The 19,182-nt window shown below is 42.1% G+C and overlaps 1 protein-coding gene across 3 annotated transcripts in view; it reads right to left on the bottom strand.

Moving 5' to 3' along the window:
• Positions 1–19,182, bottom strand: part of sgsm2 (small G protein signaling modulator 2) — a 108,853-nt gene that overhangs the window by 80,818 nt on the left and 8,853 nt on the right. For all 3 annotated transcript variants that reach the window (XR_269803.4, XM_025898556.1, XM_005474421.4), the window contains exon 2: positions 14,717–14,792. Coding sequence is in view for 2 of the 3 variants with exons in the window: in XM_025898556.1 (XP_025754341.1) it covers positions 14,717–14,792 (76 nt within the window). In the remaining variant the exon portion in view is untranslated. The remainder of the gene's footprint in view (positions 1–14,716; positions 14,793–19,182) is intronic.

The following is a 19,182-nucleotide window of genomic DNA, read 5'->3' as shown; positions in this document are numbered from 1 at the left end:
ATACGATTACAAAATCAATCGGCCTAGAGCGTCCTGGTGCCACGTGCACTTATGGACACTCTTATGTTCGAACAAGGTGTTCGTTATGGCCAAACTGTGATTTGCACAGAAGTCCAATAACAAAACACCGCTCGGGTTCAGATCAGGGAGGCCGTTCCTCCCAATCACACCCCTCCAGGTCTCGCTGTTGTTACCCACGTGAGCATTGAAGTCTCCCAGCAGGACAACAGAGTCTCCAGATGGGGCACCTTCCAGCACCCCCCCCCCAGGGACTCTAAGAAGGCTGGGTACTCTGAACTGCCACTCGGCGCATAAGTGCAGATGACAGTCAGGACCCCAGGCACGATATTGTCACATAATAAAATTAAACCTGACAGATGTTGGACCTTGTATCGAGCTTTCTAACCAGGTGCTTGAAGCCATCCTTTACCTGTAACAGCATCAGTAAATTTCTATCCACTGTTTGCTCTCTGGTCATTAGGACTGAAACGTGTTTGTCGTTTCCACCTTCAGTTGTAACAGTTTTGCAAACTTTAGCTCCCCTCTCAGGTGCTAAACTGTCATTGGAGGATAACATGCTGCTCTTGCTCTCAGACATGCCTCAGCTTGTCTCGTCACTGTGTGTGTGCTATGGAGCGTAAACGTACAGCATCGCTATATTATTAAACTTTTTTTTCACAGGAAAATTTATATCAATATTACAGTGGGCAGCATGATATATGATATATGGTGTGGCATAGGCTTACCTACCAGATTAAAACACTCTTTTAAAATGCTCCAAAATGCACCAACAGTGCAAACAGCAGAGCTTTAGCTGAGTGACTCAAACTAGTGAGACATAGCAGACGCTGATCAGCAACAGCTGCCAGTGTCAACAGGTCTTTAAACATAGCAACCATTCCCTAAATTTAAGTCTCATCCGTATCCAGATGGATGAGGGGAAAACCTCAGAGGACACTGCACACACTGCTGTAAACATGATTTCAAATGCTGTGAAGTTGGACATTTTAACAGGGGAATTTATGGGACTGACTCACTTTGGAGCCGGTCTCAAGGGCACAGTATAGGAAATGCAGTTTTTGGCACCTATGCATTCACTTGATTTCAAGTGCTTGCTTTGGGGGGGGGTCATCTGATTATGGTGGGGTCTTTGCCTCACACTGACTGCTGTTGTGATTTGGTTGAACCTCATTTTGCTACTCAGGAGGTTGCTTGTAAAATCAAATATAGCAAATAAAATTAATTAAAATAGAGTCTTTTTTTTAAAGAAGCATTTGATCATTTTAATGGTTTTCAAAACATTTAGCCTGCATTAATAATTAGCCAGCTGGTTAGCACTGGCACATTTATAGAAATAAAAATAGAACCAACAGGCTGTAAAGAGAGAGAACAGCATACACACTAACATTTACACTTTGAGAAGTGTCCGTGAATGTTTTGATGCACTTATTCCAAACCCGGCTCTGTTCTCTGTGGGCTTTGTGGGAAGGAGAGAAGTTTAAAAAAAATAAAGTTTTACAGCCTCCTTTCAGGTCAGCAGGCGGTGGGTGAGAGATACTGGGTGAAGTAACACTGTGAGACTAATGTTGGCTATTTTATCTTCTCTGGCACTCGCTTCAGTATTTCTCTTCACATTTTTACTCTTATATACTTATCCATTTATATTTTATTGTCATGCAAGTGCAATCACAAGCAAGCCAGTGTTATGTATAATACCCAATTAGATTGCTTGCCTTCCTACATGTGCTAATAATGGCATTTATCTCCTTATAGAGGTGTTTTTCTGCATCAGCCCATCAGATCGTCATTGACTATTTATGGTCAGTTAATATAGATGCTCACATTTACAATGAAAAAATCCTGGGCTGTCTGAACAACTGTGCTGAGACCGGTTAATCAGCCCAACCCTGGCAGTTTGTGCATGTACACACATACGCTTTCATGTTGCAGCTGCAGCCTGCACACTGTGATGTGAGTGAAGCCAGAAGGATTACACAGAGTGGCGCGTCTCCAGTCACGACTCTGCTCTGACTCTGATGTGCCGTCTCCAAGGCCCTTATTGCCTTTTGGCCCTCTGCTTTTGCATCGGTCACCACTTACGGTCCTCGTATTCGTATGATGTTGCTCTCTTTGGACGCGTGTCAGCTGCTGTGTCGTTACACTCTCTGTCACGATCTGCATTAGGATCGTCATCTTTCATCTTCCACAAACTGATTGTGGAAAGCAACATTGGGTTATAGCAAATTAAGATTCCTGGAAGATGGAGTGGAGTAATGAAGTCACCAGCAATACAGTCAATTAAGTCAATTAGAGAGGCATCTGTGGTGGAACAGAGTGAAAATAGCCAACAGTTATTTTCAATTAATATCAGGTATTGTGATTATAAACTGATTAATTGCTTTGTCCATAAAATATGAGGGAAACAGTATAAGTCAGTGTAACGGTCCATAATTGTTCTGGACAGGAAAAGTGTTCAAATCACCACCTAAGCTCTGTTTTCATTCCAGCCCTCCATCCATTCTCTTAACCACCTGTCCAGCATAGGGTCGACTTAAAGCAGATTAACTACCAGGACTTTTGAGGTCCAGGACTAAGGCATGACTGTAGACTCTCACATCTACAGTCACGGCCATTTTCCCAAAAGGTTCAGTCGGTTCATCTGGATGAAACGTTGTGACTCCTTCAGTCTCAGCTGACTGCAGGTTTCCAACCTTATAAACAGGACATTTGCATAATGACTGAAACTAACCCACTGAATGAACAACGGGCACTGAAAACGCTACGTCCAGATGAATAGAATCAACCTTTTGGGATTTACTTACCCGGATGATTGAGCATCCAGCCTATAGAGAATCCACCCTGGAATCTGCTTAGATCAAGTGTTTGGTAGTTTTTTTAATAATTTTATTTGATGTTAAAAAAATTTTTTTTCTGAAACAGAATTATCTACTTTCCAATAAGTGTCATACATGCAAATCCACAAGTCTCCAATTCTCACCGTGAATATGCAAAAACATTCTTTAAAACACGTCCTTGGACTGTGGCGGCAACTGGAGGACTGGAGAGATGGCACGCAGAGGGAGATTTTGATCACAGTCCATGTCCAATTAAAGTCCATCTGTAAACTGGTTAAATGTGTCTCCCTCCTCTTTCTTCTTTCCTAATGCTTCAACTGTCTCTTTCCTAATTGCTCTTTCTATTTCTGTCTGTTCACCCCTCTACAGTGCGTAGAACCCCAGATGTCCACTGGATGACAGGTCATTACATGACCACGACTTTCCTAATGAGCCCATTAGTCGTTTCTGCCCATTCTTTCCTCTCTTCCTCAGCATCCCCCAGTTCTTTTGCACCACTCCTCGAAACATTTCCAGTTCATCAAATCGTGTACTCCTTCTAACACCCCCGTCACCCCCTCGTTTTTCACCTCCCTGTATGTCAGCCATTACAAAGTGCACAGCTCCACCCAAAGGCCATGATGGCTGCTGTAGTTTGTAGTTGTGTACTTTAACTAATGCGGATAACTTTTTTCCACATTTACAGAAAAAGTGGATTGTTTAAAAGCAATCATGAATTTCTAATATTGTCTAATAAGTACTTGATCTCCTATAACATATACCAGGATTCTGGTTCCCACAGATTGGCGATTATAATCAGTTAATCAGTCACAAATGCTCCTGATCTCAGTGCATAAAGCACATGGGTCCTCAGCCTCAGTGACTCCACCACTGCAAAATCAAAGGGCTGTCAGAGGACATTGGGGACAAGACTGTAGATCTGCACAAGAGTGGAACGGGCTGCAAGATCATCAGCAAGAAGGTTGGTGAGAGGGTGACAACTGTTGGTGTGATTATTTAGAAATGGAAGAAATATAAAACGACCATCAGTTGCCCTTTGTCTGGAGCTTAATATCTCGCTTCACGCCGTGAGGATGAAAGGTGCTGGATCATCCCAAAATGAAGGGAAGGAGGAGCTTGTTACTGATCTGTCAGCTGGGAACACAGTCACCAAAAACGTCATTAGTAACACTGCGCTGTAATAGATTGAAGTCTTACAGTGCCTGCAAGATCAACACAGATGTGCAGACTTGTCTTACGTTTGCCAATGAACATCCAACAGCAACCTAAAGACTTGAGTTTCTGTAAAGAGCAATGGGCCAAAATCTCTCCTGGTGACCAACTACAAGAAACACCTTACCACTGTGCTTGCCCATTTCTCCACCCAATACTAGGTCAGGCTTTGCTTTGGAATCAAATACTTATTTCCTCAATGACATACACATCAAGTTATTTGGTTTTTATGGATTTTCATTCTGTCCCTCTCCATTAAAACCAAACAATTATAAAACAGTTAGTAAAAACTTGAGTATAGCTGAACAGGCTGAACTGGTCTTCACTTTTGACTGTAGACGGTCAGACTGCCAAGCTGTACTTAGACTTTCACTGCTGGTAAAAAACAACATGGGACATTTCTTGACATGTCTTTATCATCATAAGTTTTTAAAGTTTTGTCAGATTTTTGCACAGATGTTAAATGTTGGTTATTTAATTGGTGCAGAGGATACATGTAGAAGCACATCTGTACACATTTTAAGGTTATTCAAAGCAGCATTGAAAAAGTAATAGAATCTGAGAGGCCAGAACAAAGATCTGTCTGTAAGGCTGACAGAATCAGGTCTATACTATGAAAGACTGATATTCAAAACAGGCCTGCAATTGTGCTCAACACAGACCGACTGACAATCTGTACAGGTCAGCTTTTAATGGAAGATAACATCATCTATGAGGAGTATGGCAAACAAAGATAACTGTAATAATTGGGAAACATTTCCATCATTAACCCTGTCAGGCCGAAGGCACCATCAGTAAGGACCATAAACCCATTTGCTAAGCCTAGATTATCAGAATATGTTCTTTTTGGATTTGCACAATTGTTTTTCTCAAGTCTTGGCAATAAAGAAAAAACAGCATTCTGAATCACTGAAAACAGAGATTTTTAAAAACTCCATCTTTGCGTTTACGTGTGTACAGAAAACAGAGATTTAGTCATGCAACGTCAAAGGTGTGCGCCACGTTATTGTAGATGAATTTCTCCAATGGTGGATATGGTCAAAATACTGTTGCTGGTAATCTGACCGTCTGCAGTTTTTACACACAGTTACTGTCCCTCCATTTAGAAAGGCAGAGGTCAGACTGAACTTCAGATGTGGCTTTAACACAGACGCTCTTACAACCCAAATCCCAACGCCAACAATGGTTTTGGACGAGATTGGGTCGGTGGTCTTGGTGGTCTTTCTTCACTCTTTCCCTCTCAGGCTTCCAGAGTTCTGATTGGCCAACATTTCTACAAGGTTAGGATTACATCGCCACCTGTTGCTTTGGCATGTTGACAGCGTTTGACTTTGTTTTTTGTGTTTACATGAGGACGAAGATATTTTTTCAAAACTGCATGTGTGGACCGGATGTTTGGTTTTTTTTCAAAAACATGGCACTGGTTAGGGTAAGGGGTAGATAGGCTCTCAGTACCGAGTCGTACATGACTTTTATCTGGTGATAACTGCTCTGTAACAAAGGTACATTACTTCAGCAGGTTAGCAGTAGTGGCAAGCTAGAGTTAATGTCCAGTTTTTCATTTGTCTCTGTGGGCCCCAAATAATCTCATATAACGAGTCTCTATTCCTACAGTTATGTATTCTTCTGTTGCTCTTTGGTTTTAATCAGCGGATTAGTGGAACGGTGCAATCCCGAATGGTGTTCTAGCACCTTAAATCTGACAGACAGGTTCTGATGCATAACAGCGTCGAACGAGTCAGTCTGTCATGTGCTGCATCCAGATAGTATCCCAGTGAGGGCATGGAGATACTGGAAAAAAAAAATCCTCATCCTTGCAGTGCATTCATAGTGCATACGTAAATAAATCTAGTCCCAGTACTCGTATCTAGCTAGCATTATAGACTGATCTCTTCTGTTCACTCAGCAGTAGCTGAGTAACGTATTTTAAGTGGCAGATAATTTAGAATACGTTTCAAACAGCTCCATAAATATCAGCAAACACAAAAAGGTCTCAGTGTGTGAGAAAGATGAAACTATCACACCGATATTTAATTATGGAAGATACAGTTTCCTCATGTCTCATGTACTGGAATTACAGCCATACATAACTATTACATTGTGGGGTCTTTACTTTGCTTTCAAGTTGTTATGATTTAGCGATATATAAATAAAACTGAATTGAAAACATAAATAAGAAACTATAAGAACTAAACCAAAATATCAAATATTTGAAAATGTTTTACTTTTCAGTTCATCAACTGGCAAAATTGAGGCAATTGGTTGGCAGTGTTTTAAGGTCCAGTGCTACAAGAAGGTTTGATTTATTAACGCCGGACTTTTTCATCAGCATGTGTATTTATATTTTAATGACAGTTTGAAAGCAGTTAGAATGAGTTACATTTTAATATTAAAAACAAAATGTTCTAGTATAATGTCAAAGCAATTTCTTAGCATCTCTTTTTATAAACACATGCGCAGTGCCCAGTCCTGGGCACGATTTCCTTTTGGGTGTTTGTGTCTTGATGCACACACACACACACACACACACACACACACACACACACACACACACACATGGGCTAATACCATAACAAGTAATGCTTTTCACAAAACAGAAATCACACTTTGCACAACTCGACTCCCCCATCCAGGAGGCTAATGAGGGAGAGTTATATTATCGGTCTGAAGGTTGTGGAGACATTCTGGACTCCTACACATAGAAACACACAGGATGTTTGTTGGCTAGTCTCACTGTGTGGTTGGAGTTGACTGTTGTATAACTGTGTCTATGTATAACTACAGTAGATACCAGGGGTGCCACCAGCCCCCACTGAAGTTTCTTTGGTCAGCCAAGCTGAATGGCTCATTAATATCAATGCAAGGAAAGGAAGAGGAAGTGCACTGAAGAGAAATGTCTTTGCATCAAGTTTCCTTTTCTCTAATGAGCTCTGGGTCTTGTGGAGGGGATGGAGGAGGACCCAACAAGAGTCCCGACAGGCCACTTAAACACAATGGTTACTTTGTGACTTGTGCATCAACTCTTCAAGTATTTCTGTTTTCATTTGTTTTGGAAAGGTGAGACACACAAGATGTCAGCTGCTGCTGATGGCATCATTTCTGAATCTTCTCTATGGTCTTTCTCTTTTCCTCGGGCGTGGCAGCTTCATACTCGATATCCCTCCTCAGTCTAACGTTATCTCCAAACCCCTCTGATGCACTCATTTCCACTCTTGTCCATCCTGGTCTCTCCCAGTGAAAATCGGAACATCTTCAACTCCAACTCATTCGTCACCTCTCTCGTGCACCGTCCTCTGCCTTCAGCGGCTGACCCCCGGTTTTTAAACTCATCCACCTTCACTGCCTCACCTATTTGCATCTTCACCGGCTCGCCTGTAGCCCCTCTCGTTCAATCACGTCTATTCTGTCTCGTGCTTTTATCTAGTGCATAACTCAACCAGAACAGATGCCCGATGTACTTTCACCCCCACCTCTGTATCTTCCCTCAGCATCGTCTTGCTGTGTCCGACCTTCTCTATGCTTCTCCATCAACACTCTGACACTAAACATCACATCTGCAGTGCTCCTTCTCAGAACGACACCATGGTGCTGCTTGCTGATCGTCACCTCTCCTCTTAACCTCGCTTCAACTACTCTTTCCCATATCTTCATGGCATGGCTCATCATCTTTATCCCTCTGTAGTTACTACAACTCTGCACATCAACCTTGTTGATGAAAGTCTCCTTTCTTCTGCCTCATATTCAGTCCACTGTACGTCTTTGCCACCTCTCTCTTTGCTGTACATGTAGCCTCCCAGTAGCTCTTCTCTATTTTATCTCCCTGATTATCACACTTTTCAATCCTAACCTCTTCCTTTCCTTCACTTTCCTGTACTTCTTCATTCCACTGCTGAGTCTGCTTGTCTTCTTTTCTCTGTCCAAACGATACATCAAACACCTTCATGGCAGTTTCCATAAAAAATAAATAATGATGAAATACGTATTCTTTGTTGGGTTAACAGTCCCTCTCCACCAAAATAACAAAGTGCTTCCTGTTGGCTTTTAATAATAAAAACAGTGGCCTTCATCAGTAGATGTTAACAGAGCCTCGTGACTCGTTCATTTGCAGAAATCATGTCAATGGAAAATTGTACTTAGTAGTCAGTATAATCTTTTAATGATACAAGTTTACTTATGGTAGAATACTGCACGTAATCATTTGTGTTTAGAAGTATATAGTTGATGGCATATTGAATGTCTCATCCTAGGAGGTCTGTGTAGCATGAAGAGGGGGGTGCGTTCACTCCTCTTCAGAGTGCTCTGGCTTTTACACCCACACCCACATCCTGGGAGCGTGGGAAAGGGGCATACCTTCTTTTATTGTTTTATGGTAGGATAAACGTATCTATGTCTGTTTTACTCTAAGTGCCTTTAGATGAACTGCTGGACTTCCAGACAAGCAGGTTTAAGGAAGTCTTCATGGGGTCACACTCTGACCCCACACCACACACACATACACACACACATATATATACGAATTCACATTCCAATGTAATGAAGAAGCGCACCCACTGGTGTATATAATAAAGAGCAGGACAATGGGAGAGCGGACTCTTGGAGCCCTCGCTTCCATGCGAGTGAATTCTGCAGTGTGTGTGTCTCCACTCTCTGACTCTCAGCTGAAGAAGTGTTATTTAGAATAAATCTCTTGACAAATCATTACTTATCATTATCACCTGACCTTTTACCTTTCACCTTTCCTGAGAGCCCCTGAACTGTAGAGGTTGACAATCAGCCTGCATTATACTGACGTCACTTATTTGGCCTGCAGGCTTTCAGTCCAGGAATGATGAGATGAACATGACAGGGTCTGACCAGGGTGCCCGACTCTACAGACTCTATGTAACATGTAACATTTGCAGCAGTATTAAGATATTACAGTGAAGAGGGAGCATCTGCACCAGATTATATTACCAACTGCTTACACACTGGTCCTCTTTTTGTTGACTGGAACATTTTAGCTGCATAAAGAAAGTGAAATGTCCTCAAATGCAGTCTCTGTAACAGTAAAGTCTTGGTGTGCATGTACAGATCTCAAAGAAAACACTGACACGCCGACTGAAAGTTGCTCCCTGATTGCTGCTGATACTTGGGAACGATCTACTTAGATGTAGCTCCAAGTCAACCTTTATTTTTTTGCAGTACATATGCATGTACATCTTACGACACACTCCATGAGCTGGCATATTATAAGCACGCTCTCTCTCTCCCTGTCTCTGTCTCTCGCTCACATACACATTAACACATTGTCCAGTTTGCACATCTGTGGGCCGAGCACACATTAAAGGTGCAACAGGGTCAAATAGTAATTTCCTTGATGGGGTCATGTGGGCACACAGCAGATTTGTACAATTAGTAACAGACACTTGTGTCACAAAACTTCACGCAAACATCAGAGCGGAAGCTGACGCGTACACTACAGTAGCGGGGCGTAAAAAACAGGTTTTCAGTGCAGTCTGTGGGTCTTAGACATTTTTCAAATCATTTTTGTGTGAGATATAAGCAGTAAAAATTGTGAGGACACTACTGTGAAAAATCTTTAGCCAGCTCTCATTTCTTTATATTTTTAATTAATTTAATCATTATTTATTGAAACATGTCCAGGAACAGATGGAAAAGCAAAAACAGAGGTTGTACAATCCTAACAAGATTGAACATTAATATTTGGTATGACCACCTTTATTCTCCAACATGGTCTGAACTGTCTACGTGAGCTTTCTTGTAATTTCTTTCAATAATCTTCAGGAAGCGTTCTCCAGTCTACCAAAAGGTCTTTCCAATCCAGGACTTACAGTAGGTATACTTTTACTTAAATGTTTGGGATTACTGCCATGCTTAAGAACGAAACCTTTGCCAATCAGATGCTTTTAAGATGGTATTACATAGTGGATTGAAATTTGACAGCACCTATGTGCTGTAGACACTCACTACTGTACCTCTCTGTAAATATTAATGCCAATTTGAATTTTTCAATTCAATTTTATTTCCACAGCGCCAAATCACAACAACAGCCGCCTCAAGGTGCTTTATACTGTAAGGTAGACCCTACAATAATACATACAGAGAAACCCAACAACCATATGACCCCCTATGAGCAAGCACTTTGGCGACAGTGGGAAGGAAAAACTCCCTTTTAACAGGAAGAAACCTCCGGCAGAACCAGGCTCAGGGAGGGGCGGGGCCATCTGCTGCGACCGGTTGGGGTGAGAGAAGGAAAACAGGATGAAGACAATGAACAAACCCACTGAATTTCAGTTCATATATAATTTGGCATACCTCAGCCTTTTCCCTGTTTCTCGTCCTTTAGAATGACTTGCTGACGGCCACCCTTCCACTGAGACCATTTCTGATGAGTGAACAGTAAATGCATCAACTGTGTCAAGTCCTATTTCTGAAGGATATCACTTTCACATACTGTTCATCTGCTGCAGAGAGTTTGTTTTTTGTTTAGACCTGACACATCTTTGGTTTTTATTGGTAGATTCAACTAAGGAAACAGCCTGACACTAACAAAGAGCTTAAAGATATCACTTAAAATCAGTTTTTTGAGCTCTAACTGACTATGGGGCCACTGGTGTCAAATTGAAGCCAGTTCCATTTATTTAATGAGCGCTAAACCCCTAAATATGTAAATATGATTACATCACATTACATTTCCACCACTGTTCTGTCTTCTCTAAGGCTGCCTTGAAAACAATCTGGACTGCTGTGTGCCGCTGCTAAGGTCTCACAAAAATAATTACTCTTCCTTAAAGATCTGCTTTATTAAATAAAAGGGAAACCACACACTTGCACTGTCCAAGCCCATATATCTAATAAGCAACCGTTTCAACCATCAGCAGCTCCAGATAAGGTTATGAGATGCTTCAGGCTCAGTCTAAAATCACTTGAGCAGATTTTAGAGACACTGACTGATCACATCATACATTTGGCTCTAAGAAATTAATTAGAGTAGCATAGTTACTGCTATGCTTCCCTTTTATTGCCACCATTCATTTATGGTGACGGGAATAAACAGAAAAAAATAGACTCGAACACAAAAGTAAAACTTTCGGCTACATTGATAGAAACCACTGCAGTGCAGTTAGCATCACAAAGGCTTTTAAAGAATAACAGCTTGATATAAATTGTTACTGATGGAATGTCAGAATCACAAATATACCAGTCATTGACAAATGCAGCGCAGAATACAGGTAAGGTTTTTAACAAGGAAGCTAAAAAACGTTTTTCCTACTGCCCTACTTCAGATCTATTGATTCACTTATTTTTCTAAAACTACATACCAGTTATTATGTAACATGTCACTATGTTTGAAATAAAACCATCTATGTTACCGTATAAACCTTCCTTTACTTTTAATCTCATCTGCTCGATTAGTCAAGTTCACTTAGCTTTGTTTGTGAGTTAGCAAAGCAGCGCAGCGCTGCCGAGGCTTTAGCGCCTGTTTCAACAACGTCATTCCAGCACAGCAGTGAAAGGTGAGAGACCTCGCCTCTGGATGCTGTCTTGAAGAGTTATAATTAAAACTAAAGCTGACAGTTTAATTTCCACAGCGCCCTCTTCTCACATCAGCAGTTAGAAGGACATGCACTCCCACAGCTTGGATGAGGTCAAACATGGTTCTGGCTGTTCTGCAGACAAATGTTGGATAAAGTGAAGATGGTGGATGAGAAATTTTCATAATCCAGCACCAACATTAGAGAACAGGCTGCTATAATCTTTAAATGTCAGCACATCTCAGAGAAATGATCTGGTTTCAGCAGTTCTTCCTTCCCAGCAGTACGCTCTGTGCTGAAGTATCTCGACCTTGAAAAGGAAGAAGCACGTACAGATGCTAGGGTACAACACCGTCTAGTTACTGCCTGTTTACTTTGGCACAGGAAATGAGGATTATTTAGTGGCTGGATCAAACTACAAAGTTTAAACATCTTTCAACACAACACACAACGTTTCAAGAATTGACCTTCCTTCATTTTAAACATCACAATAGCTGTAATTCCTCCCTCGCCTTTAAGGTCGGGTCCTTTCGCACCTCTGGACGTCCAAATCTGAGCACTCGGCCAGACTCGGCGTTCATGTGAAGGATTATTGAGAACACTGCAATGGCAATGTTTCACTGAGCAGCCATTCCACTCATCAGATTTTCTTAAACTTCCTTCTCTTTGCCAACATGACAGTAAGGTGGATGTGTCGCTGATGTATGAAAGGAGCAGGTTTCATGAGGAGTGCAGCACTGCTGGTAGGAGATCAGCTAGACTTTAATCAGGTACAATTTTGGATTTTTAAAGTGTGGGCTGCAAAACTCTGATCGCAGGTTGTACACAGAACATTTTAATGACACATTCTCATACTTCAGGCTGCTTCCCTTCTTTAACACAGCCACACTCTCTACTTTAAAGCTTTCCCTGCACGTGACTGAAAACTGTCTCAATGTCAAAAACAACTTTATTGTCGCACCAAAGGTTGAATCAGTTCTGCTACACGAGAAGACTTTAACATGTGGGCTAAAGGAGTCAGGGATCCAATCATGATCTCCTGAAAATCAGCTGCCCGTGGCTGAGGAGGAACAACTCTGCATCATCCATAGTACTGAGGAATTCTAACTGAAACTCTACACAGTTTTATCATGAAGACTTCTGGTCCTCGTCAGTCAGTGATAATCCTGTGGACGTGGGGCTTAATGCAAACTAACAAGAATAAAGGAGAAGAAATCAATAGTCCCAAGGTTACTTAAGGCTGAACAACCAGCATGCGCAGTCTGAGGCCCTTTTCTCCCACTATGCACCTGACAGCAGTGCCACGCATGTTATCACTGGTGTCACTGCTTGTGTGGGTGTGGAAAGGATGATCTTATTACTAAATCTTAAGTCAAAGAGGTGGTTCTTTGGTTCAGTCAACAAAGCGGACAAGCAGCTGACGTGTGATCCACACACCTGGGGAATTTTACCAGCAGGCAGCTTTCAGTCCTCAGGCATCATCTAAGGTCCTGCCAGGCTAAACCGTGGCCATCCATCGAGACGCCGACTAGTTAGTTTCATTTGAGAAAATTCAACGTTTAATAAAAAAAAGCCTTTTCTTTTCATTTCAGTCTCTGTAAAGCATTTTAATAAAGGTTAAAGTAGCATATATATAAAATATAATTTTTCTTACATATATAGATGCGTGAGGAGACAGACAAATGCACAGGAGGTGAGAGCAGAGAGGGAGAGAAATGTGACGCTGTAGGAGAAGAGGAGATGAGACAGTGTGCAGGTTACGGTTACTGAGACTGAGGCTGAGAAGACATGAAGAGATGGAAATATGTTCAAGGAGCATCCGTTTAGGGGAAAAAGCTCTGTCAGATGAGGAATAACTGGATGAATGAATGGCAGCAAGCAAGCCACCAGGTAACACCCAGCGGACGCACAATTTCTGATATGTTTAAAAGAAAGAGTGACGTCCATATACCAACTCCTGCTGTTGGGTTTAGATTTGATCTGCTGTTCATGTTCAGGGAGACAGAGAACCGTGGAAACCTCGCCTGTGGAAACTACCCCACCTACCCTTGAGATGAAGCTCATTTCCACTGCTTGTATCTACAGAATTATTAGTCCCACTATGAAAATGTATTTTTTTAAAATACATATTTCACAAATGTTGTTAACCAGAGCAATTGATTTGTGATCCCTGTCTCACAAGCTCCTCTTCTGGCACAGACCTTGGTCTTCAGTTCACAGGTCGGGGTTTTGTGCAGTCAGTAAGACTCACTTTGGTCTTCTGGAGGCAGTTCTTCATCAGGAGTGACGGATGTTTTGGGTCAGAGGATAAAGCAACGACCCAGACTTAACAGAAGTCTCGACGTTTCCTGTTATATTTGAACATTTAATTAAATAAAAAAGATTTTCTTTTAGTCAGAGGCCAAAACCTCATTGGCAGCATTTGTCATATTCAGAGAAAATTTTAGGAGAAAATTTAAAAACGCATGTATTTTATTCGAGTTATGGTGCAGTTATATATATTTATCCCAAGAAAGAGAAGCTTTGGCTGTGAGGTCGGTGATCTGGCTGATCTGCAGCTATAGGCGGAGGCAGCTTTGTGACCAGCATGGAAGCTGTGACTCATACAGTACTGCAAGCTCAACAAGCCGGTCAGGAGGGGCAACCCCCCTGTGTCCGGCCACACACACACTCACACACAGACAGGCTTAGAAAGCTTGGGTTTTGTACAGCCTCTCTATGAAATTAAGTTTCCATTATCTCCATTGTGATTACTAAGGTTCCACTGAGACAGCAGCACAGTCACAGTGACGTCAAAGGAAGTCCTTGATGGAGCAGCAGCATTAAGTCACCTGGTAAGGAGTTCAACAAGTTTGTGTGTGTGTGTGTGTGTGTGTGTGTGTGTGTGTGTGAGAGAGAGAGAGAGAGAGGCACTGATGGGTGATGCTAAATTATGTTTAGTGAGAACATTTTACAGAAGGGAATGAAAATTATATTGACGTGAAAATGTGTCATCACCCCAGCAATTACAGTTTTGATCAAATCCAGATAATCACTGTAGTCGATGTAACATCCTGTGAAGACACACAACTGTACGTGTGGTGGAAAACGAGAGAGAAAAGGAAGAGTACTTACTGCAGAGAGCGATGATGTGGCTGCTGTCTTCGTGGACAAACTTCTTAGTCACTGCTTCCTCCATAATCTGCTTCACCTGCGCACAGAAAAGCCAGGGTGACTCTGTGCTAAGAGTCATTGTCTTTAACCTTAGCTGCATCATAGAGATGGTAGCCGCATCACACAGTCAAGCTAATCTGCATCAGTTTTACATAAAAGCTACTGTCACAGGAAATGAAAACACACACACACACACACACACACACACACACACACACACACACACACACTCCAGATGATGGTACAGTAATGGTTTGCAGTGCTTTCTTTCTCATTGCCACTCTTTTATGATGACATGTGGAAAGCACTTTGTACAAATAATAAGAAAACATTTAATTTTTTTTTAAAAACAACGATTGCCCAGTGCACCCAGCTGATGATGGTCAGATTATTGGTGTGTGCTTTAAACAGGCTTCACTTATCCAACCAGATCACTGAGCTTCAGCTGCTGGACTGAGACTAAAGAGCAACTGTGCTGACTGTGGGGGTGAACAGGTGTGTGTGGGCAGGTGGGTTTTTGCTGTTTCATTAATGTTAGAAAGGCAAGTAACATACCTGTATTTCCTGTTGGGTGTATGTTTATTTGTTTTCTAAACTAACTGAGAAATAAATCAAATTTGTAACTAACTGGACTGATACTGCTGGTACTACTCAGGCATAAACATTAACAGGCTCTCATACATTAATGCAGTACCAACACTGTGACACGTGCTTAAAGACACACGGTATAGTTCTACTTTTCTTTTACTATGTTAAAATAAAGATCACTGGCTTCATATCACCAAAAAAATGTAAGACGGCTCAGCAGCTGTTCATTGCTGTCAACTGTTTACTGATTGGTTATCGGTATGGAAACCAATGTTTTTCTATGGGACGTCAATTAGCGCATTATATATATATATATATATATATATATATATATATATATATACATATATATATATATATATATATATGCCCCCAAGGGTGATGGAGAATGACCGAGCTAAGATCCTGTGGGACTTCCAGATACAGACGGACAAAATGGTGGTGGCTAACCAACCGGACATAGTGGTGGTAGACAAACAGAAGAAGACGGCCGTAGTGATCGATGTAGCGGTTCCGAATGACAGCAATATCAGGAAGAAGGAACACGAGAAGCTGGAGAAATACCAAGGGCTCAGAGAAGAGCTCGAGAGGATGTGGAGGGTGAAGGTAACGGTGGTCCCCGTGGTAATCGGAGCACTAGGTGCGGTGACTCCCAAGCTAGGCGAGTGGCTCCAGCAGATCCCGGGAACAACATCGGACATCTCTGTCCAGAAGAGCGCAGTCCTGGGAACAGCTAAGATACTGCGCAGGACCCTCAAGCTCCCAGGCCTCTGGTAGAGGACCCGAGCTTGAAGGTTAGACCGCCCACAGGGGCGAGTGGGGAATTTAAAAAAATATATATATAAATAACAGTGACGCAGTCTCCCCTTCAAATTGTGACACGTAGGAATAACGGCTCTGACAATCTCACCCAAACATCCGCACCGCTGACTTCCAATTAATATCTTGGCATCCTGGAAACATTCAAATGAGTCTTTCTGCTGCTATCTATTGTGTCTCTGGGGAGGAGAGCCTGAGCGAGTTCAACAACACTGACTCAGTCTGCCGTTCGCTTGTCCAAGTTCGCTCTCTCCGAAGAATTAATTGCAGTCGGTAATTAATCCAGGACGTGTCTGGCACCTCCGCCTGGTTTGGGTCTAATTGATAAACAGGATGGCTTTAATTGCTTGTGTGGTTGTGTTATAATGAAGCTCTTACTACAATATCGTTCTTTCACTCAAAACTTTTTCCCTGTATTGTGGAGGAGTGGGAGGTTGTAAAGATTTTAGTAAGGGATGGGCTAAATCCCTCGATTTGGAGAGCCAAAAAAAACAAACAGCTGCTATAGACTTGTTGTTCCTGAAAAGTAGAAGAGGAGGGAGCCTTCAGTTTAAAACAGCTCCAAACTTTCCTTTTTGTTAAAGCATATAGTTAGGGCTGGACCAGGTGACCCTGAATCCTCCCTTAGCTGTAGGCTGCTGGGGGATTCCCATGATGCACTGGGTGTTTCTTCTTCACTCACTATGTGTTAATAGACCTCTCTGCACTGAATCATATCTGTTATTAACCTCTGTCTCTCTTCCACAGCATGTCTTTATCCTGTCTTCCTTCTCTCACCCCAACCAATCACAGCAGATGGCCCCGCCCCTCCCTGAGCCTGGTTCTGCCGGAGGTTTCTTCCTGTTAAAAGGGAGTTTTTCCTTCCCACTGTTGCCAAAGTGCTTGCTCATAGGGGGTCATATGATTGTTGGGTTTTTCTCTGTATCTATTATTGTACAATCTACTGTACAATATAAAGCGCCTTGAGACTGTTGTTGTGATTTGGTGCTGTATAAATAAAGCTGAACTGAACTGAACAGTCGACAGGTTAAACTGGTCACAAAGAGCTATACGATGCTGCACTGAAAACCTGCAAATACAAATACTCACTAAGAGGTGGTGACCCTGTGAAAAATTATTTTCTGTATCAGGGTTAAATTTGTACTTGGTAAATAAAACTTCAGTGTGGTAAAAAGACATTTTTATTAACTGCTGGGAGGAAAAGCAAACAGCAGTTTCTGGTGTCATGTGTTTGGTTCACTTAACCATTCACCCTGATCAGCTGTGACTTGTTATTTAAGGTCATTTTTAGTATTACTAGTAGTAGTCTAATAGTATTATAGTAGTACTGCTGGGCTGTGGGGTCATTCCCTTAAAGCAGGGGTCGGCAACCCTGGGCACGGGTTAACTGATGGCACGCCCATAGCTGGACTGGCCATCGGGCATACCGGGCCTTTGCCCAGTGGGCCGATGGTGATTTTTAGTTTTTATGGGCCGATGATTTTTTTTTTGGTAATGGTATAAACAATGAGAGGTGGTGGATTGGCCGGATGCTGGCAGATGTGTAAAAATAACTCAGTTGTTTGGTGGTGGCTGTGGCGGAGCTTCCACAGAGGCCAGCAGGTGGATGAGGGAAGGGGAGGCAGGAGGACGAGTATCAGGTGAACTGAACTTCAGGTAAGAAGTTATGACCTGCAGTCTATCTGGGTCAGATATAAACCAAGTTTAGGTGGAGTTTATTTTCGTTGTGCTGACTTTTTACAGTCAGTTACAATAACTCGTACTGCGTGAGCTAGCATGACGGAGTTTCTAAGCTGGGTGGGTGCTATGATGTTACTGATAGTGAACTTTATTTTATTCATAAGGTTAGTTAGTAGAGTTGCTGCCCCTTAAAAAACGGAATCGTCCCTCATTCAGAGAAAATATTACGCGTTTCGTGTTGAGCTGAGAAGGAACACAGTTTGTCCCGGACTTCAGCTAGAATGGAAAAAAGACACAAAGCTGGAGTTATTCTGCGTCTTTACGCTGCACAGCTGCCTCTTCTTCTCTCATTCAATCATGAAACTGATCAATGATCAGCTGATCGGTATTTCTGACGCAAGTCCAGTCTTTCGTTTGTTTATCGCTCACTTTGCGCCAGAAAGAGGAAACTGCCGGATGTCGCGCTAAACAACAGCAGCACCTTTAAGCTTGATCAGCTGTTGTTAGAATTTATTTAATAATAATTTCTAGTATCAGCTGATGTTTGCTGGAGCCACAGCTGTAAAGCTGCTGGTCATGATGTCGGTTTGGTTATCTGGTGAGAGGGAAACATGAAGATGAAACCAGGAGATGTCCTTACTGAATCATCAGAGCTGAACAGGTGATGGAGAAACAGGTTTACCTTTTAGGTGACATGAATGAGTTGAAGGGAAGTTATGAACTGTTTCTGAGAGACAAATAACACCAGGATCCTTTTCTGTGTAGCTGACAGCTGGTAACTGTGCAGGGGCGGATCTAGCAAAGTTTTGCCAGGGGGCCAGGTAGGGCATTAACAGGGAAAGGGGGGCACAAAGAAATACTTTTCTTTCTTATTGTCATTTGAAATATCTAGTTTTTATTAAATAATTATCTGAAGCTTACAACCAAAGTTTTTATCTGACGTAAAATGTATAGAAATCATACATTTACCAACAAGACAGTGTACATCACTGTCACAACAGCGTTTGTTTTCATTCAAAGGCTTTATGGCTTTAATACCTGGTGGGCCGGTCTCTAGTCAAAATGCCCGGGCCGATGTTTTGTCCCAGTCCAGCCCTGGGCACGACACACAGTGAATTAATCTGAGAAGGTGCATTAAAAAAATAAATGGCCGGGCCAGCGGTGCACATCGCAAATTAGCTCGCATAGACACATTAGTTGTGCCTCTTCTTAATGACGGTATCTTAGCTAACAACCCCAACTACCAGATTCAACTTGTAATTGGCTAAAAATCACTGCCTACTGGTGAGAGGGACGTTGCTGGCTGGCAGTTTTTTCAAGCGATGTTGACATTTCCACAT

Source organism: Oreochromis niloticus, linkage group LG14 (genome assembly GCF_001858045.2).
Source record: "Oreochromis niloticus isolate F11D_XX linkage group LG14, O_niloticus_UMD_NMBU, whole genome shotgun sequence".
Lineage (NCBI taxonomy): Eukaryota > Metazoa > Chordata > Actinopteri > Cichliformes > Cichlidae > Oreochromis > Oreochromis niloticus.
Note: the sequence above shows the minus strand (reverse complement) of the source record. Positions and strands in the feature narration are given on the sequence as shown.